This window comes from Dioscorea cayenensis, chromosome 7, assembly GCF_009730915.1.
Source record: "Dioscorea cayenensis subsp. rotundata cultivar TDr96_F1 chromosome 7, TDr96_F1_v2_PseudoChromosome.rev07_lg8_w22 25.fasta, whole genome shotgun sequence".
Classification (NCBI taxonomy): Eukaryota; Viridiplantae; Streptophyta; class Magnoliopsida; order Dioscoreales; family Dioscoreaceae; genus Dioscorea; species Dioscorea cayenensis.
The window spans coordinates 26,035,378-26,037,919 of record NC_052477.1 but is presented as its reverse complement, the minus strand read 5'-3'; the positions used below and the strand labels follow the sequence as shown (position 1 = coordinate 26,037,919).

The 2,542-nt window shown below is 45.4% G+C and overlaps 1 protein-coding gene across 1 annotated transcript; it reads right to left on the bottom strand.

Annotated features, from left to right (window-relative positions):
- Nucleotides 1-727: 727 nt before the first annotated feature.
- LOC120264249 (protein RETICULATA-RELATED 3, chloroplastic-like) lies at nt 728-2,158 on the bottom strand. Its single transcript, XM_039272048.1, has one exon. It carries the CDS (start codon nt 2,093-2,095, stop codon nt 1,070-1,072), a length of 1,026 nt encoding a protein of 341 aa, XP_039127982.1. The 5' UTR covers nt 2,096-2,158; the 3' UTR covers nt 728-1,069.
- Between the last annotated feature and the right edge of the window lie 384 nt (nt 2,159-2,542).

Here is a 2,542-nt window from a genome sequence, read left to right as displayed (position 1 = left end):
TTTAAGCCAAAGAAAAGGAAACAGGGTAATTCACTCTGTTTCACCTATTAGACTGCGAAATAAATAATGCTTCTTATAATGAACAAAATTTAGGCAAAACTTAGCGCAAGGGAGAAAGTCATCAGGTCCAGATTCATACAAGCTACTCACTGATGGATATACATATTCAATGGCAAACAAAAGCATATTCTCAAACAAAGTGGAACCAGTTTCCCTAGCTAATTAATCAGGGAAGGAATCCAGCATGCAGCAAGTAATGATCCAACCAATCAACACCAGATTCCACACACATTTCATACCATATCTTTCAAACAAAATAATTACATAAATCCTCTCAATTTCAACACCCACAAATTTTTGGACATCCCCAACAAACTTCCATTGTTCAAATTACACTATCACAATGACCAATACTGCTTATTCACATAATCTGCTCATGATTCCATTGGAACTTTACATTCTTACAAAGGATCTATGCAAGGAATATACATCGGATCGCAAAGCATGAAGAAGAGCAGCAAAATAAAACCATCTTTCTTCAAAATGACAAGAACCATAAAAGAGAGGGCATTCCAGCGAAATCCTGATTATTCATATAATGCAGCTGATATTTCCATTCAAACTTCACATTCCCAACACAATCCATGCCAGAATTATACATATTATGGCAAAACATGACAAAGAGCAGTAAAAAGCCATCTTTTCAAAATTTTAAGCACCATATAGGAAAACAAGCCAGTCATAGTCTGATTATTCATATAAACCACCTGACAGTTCAACTCAACAGTTCAATTCAAACTCTACAATCTCACATTGATCAATGTCAGAATTCTACATTTGATGGCAAAGCATGAACAAGACCAGTAAAAAAAAACCAAGTTTTTTAGATATCAAAACCATAAAAAGAAGATGAAAATTCCAGCAAACTCATGATTATTCAAATAAAACAGTCGATGAGTACTGGCTAAACTCGGCATTCCCCACAATAACTAAAGCCAGAGAGTTCTAAGTTTGCTTCCTAACAACAACAGTAAAGCAGAGTAGTTAACAGCTTACATTGCAATGAAGCTCACTCTTCTGCTGCACTCCTCCCATCTCCATTTCCATCTTCTTCCTCTCTGCTCACCAGGATCAACCTCTCCTTCTCCCCCTTCTCCTCCTCCTCCACCTTCTGCGATCCAGTCAACCTCGCCAGCATAACAAATGTCATTCCTCCCAGCAAATTGTTCAAGCACCTCAGCACCACCACCGTCGCTTTGAACCCCGCCGGCGGCAGCACTCTGGCCATCAAGAACTCCAATCCATTCACCGTCTGGTACCTCACGTTCGCACTCACCCCCATATGCGCTGCCCAAGTCAGCGCATTCAGCACCGTCGGCGGTGGCTTGTTGTTAGTCTCAAACCCTGGATCCATCCTCTTTCTCAGCGAGACAAGCCCATTCGAGATCGCCGTCCCAGCCAATCCAGCAGCGAATCCAACAGCCGCAAACGCTAAACCCTTCGAGAAAAGAGCCGCCACCCGAGCCCCTGCAGAGTACTGTCCGGCAGCAAACACGAAAGGAGGGAGCGACGACGACACAGCACCGGCGGCAGCGGCAGTGGGCGCCAGGAGATACATCAGCACGAAGTTGACGATGGAGCCAACGACAAGGGTGGAGAAGACGAAGTCGAGTTCGTTGAGGCCAAAGTTAGGGCGAGTCGCCATGTCGCCAATCACGTTGGCGCTCACACCGACAAGCTCCTCCATGAGGACCTTGAAAGGGAACTGCGGGTCGGCGGCTACGCGGGATCTCCATCCTTCAATGAAAAGACTCAATGGATCGGATCGCGAGGGTTTCCTGTCGTGCTGATGATCATCGTCGTTGGAGTCCGAGGAGCCACCGCCGCCGCCTCCTCCAGTGCCGCGCGGACCACGAGGGCCATACGGCGGGAGAGAGGGGGATCCGGCGAGGAGGCGGGGATGGAGGGTGGCGGATCTGGGTAGGTGGAGGGAGGAGAGACGAGGGAAGCGGGTGGGGGAACGGGGAGGATCGCTAGGGTTTGGGAGAAGGGAAGCACGGAGCTGCGCGGCGGCGGAGGCGGCGGCGGCGGCCATGGTGAACGATGATCGCGCCGGCGAGGGAGGGTTTGCTCTTTTTTTATATTTATTTATTTATTTATTAAATTATTCGTTTTAGATTTGTATGAAAAGGTTGGTGAAGGCGTGGGGGAGTTGGTTTGAGAGAAGAAAATGGTTAACATAGACCTGGTTACGTGGCATCGTTTTATAGGATGAGTGTCAGACTAGTATTGCCACGCGTTGGAAAAGGAGAGGAAACGACGAAAGTCGGCGAGAGAATCAGGAAAACGACGACGGCCGCCCGGTTTAAGGTTTTCCCGCCAGCGTGAATTTAATTAATACATTTTTTTATTTTTAAATTTATTTTAATAATTTTTACGAAAACAAATCCTTCTTCAAAAAAAATATATATATTTACATAATGCAGGGATGTGAGACTTGCACAAATATAGAGTAAATAAGAAAATATTGGTATTAATTAAA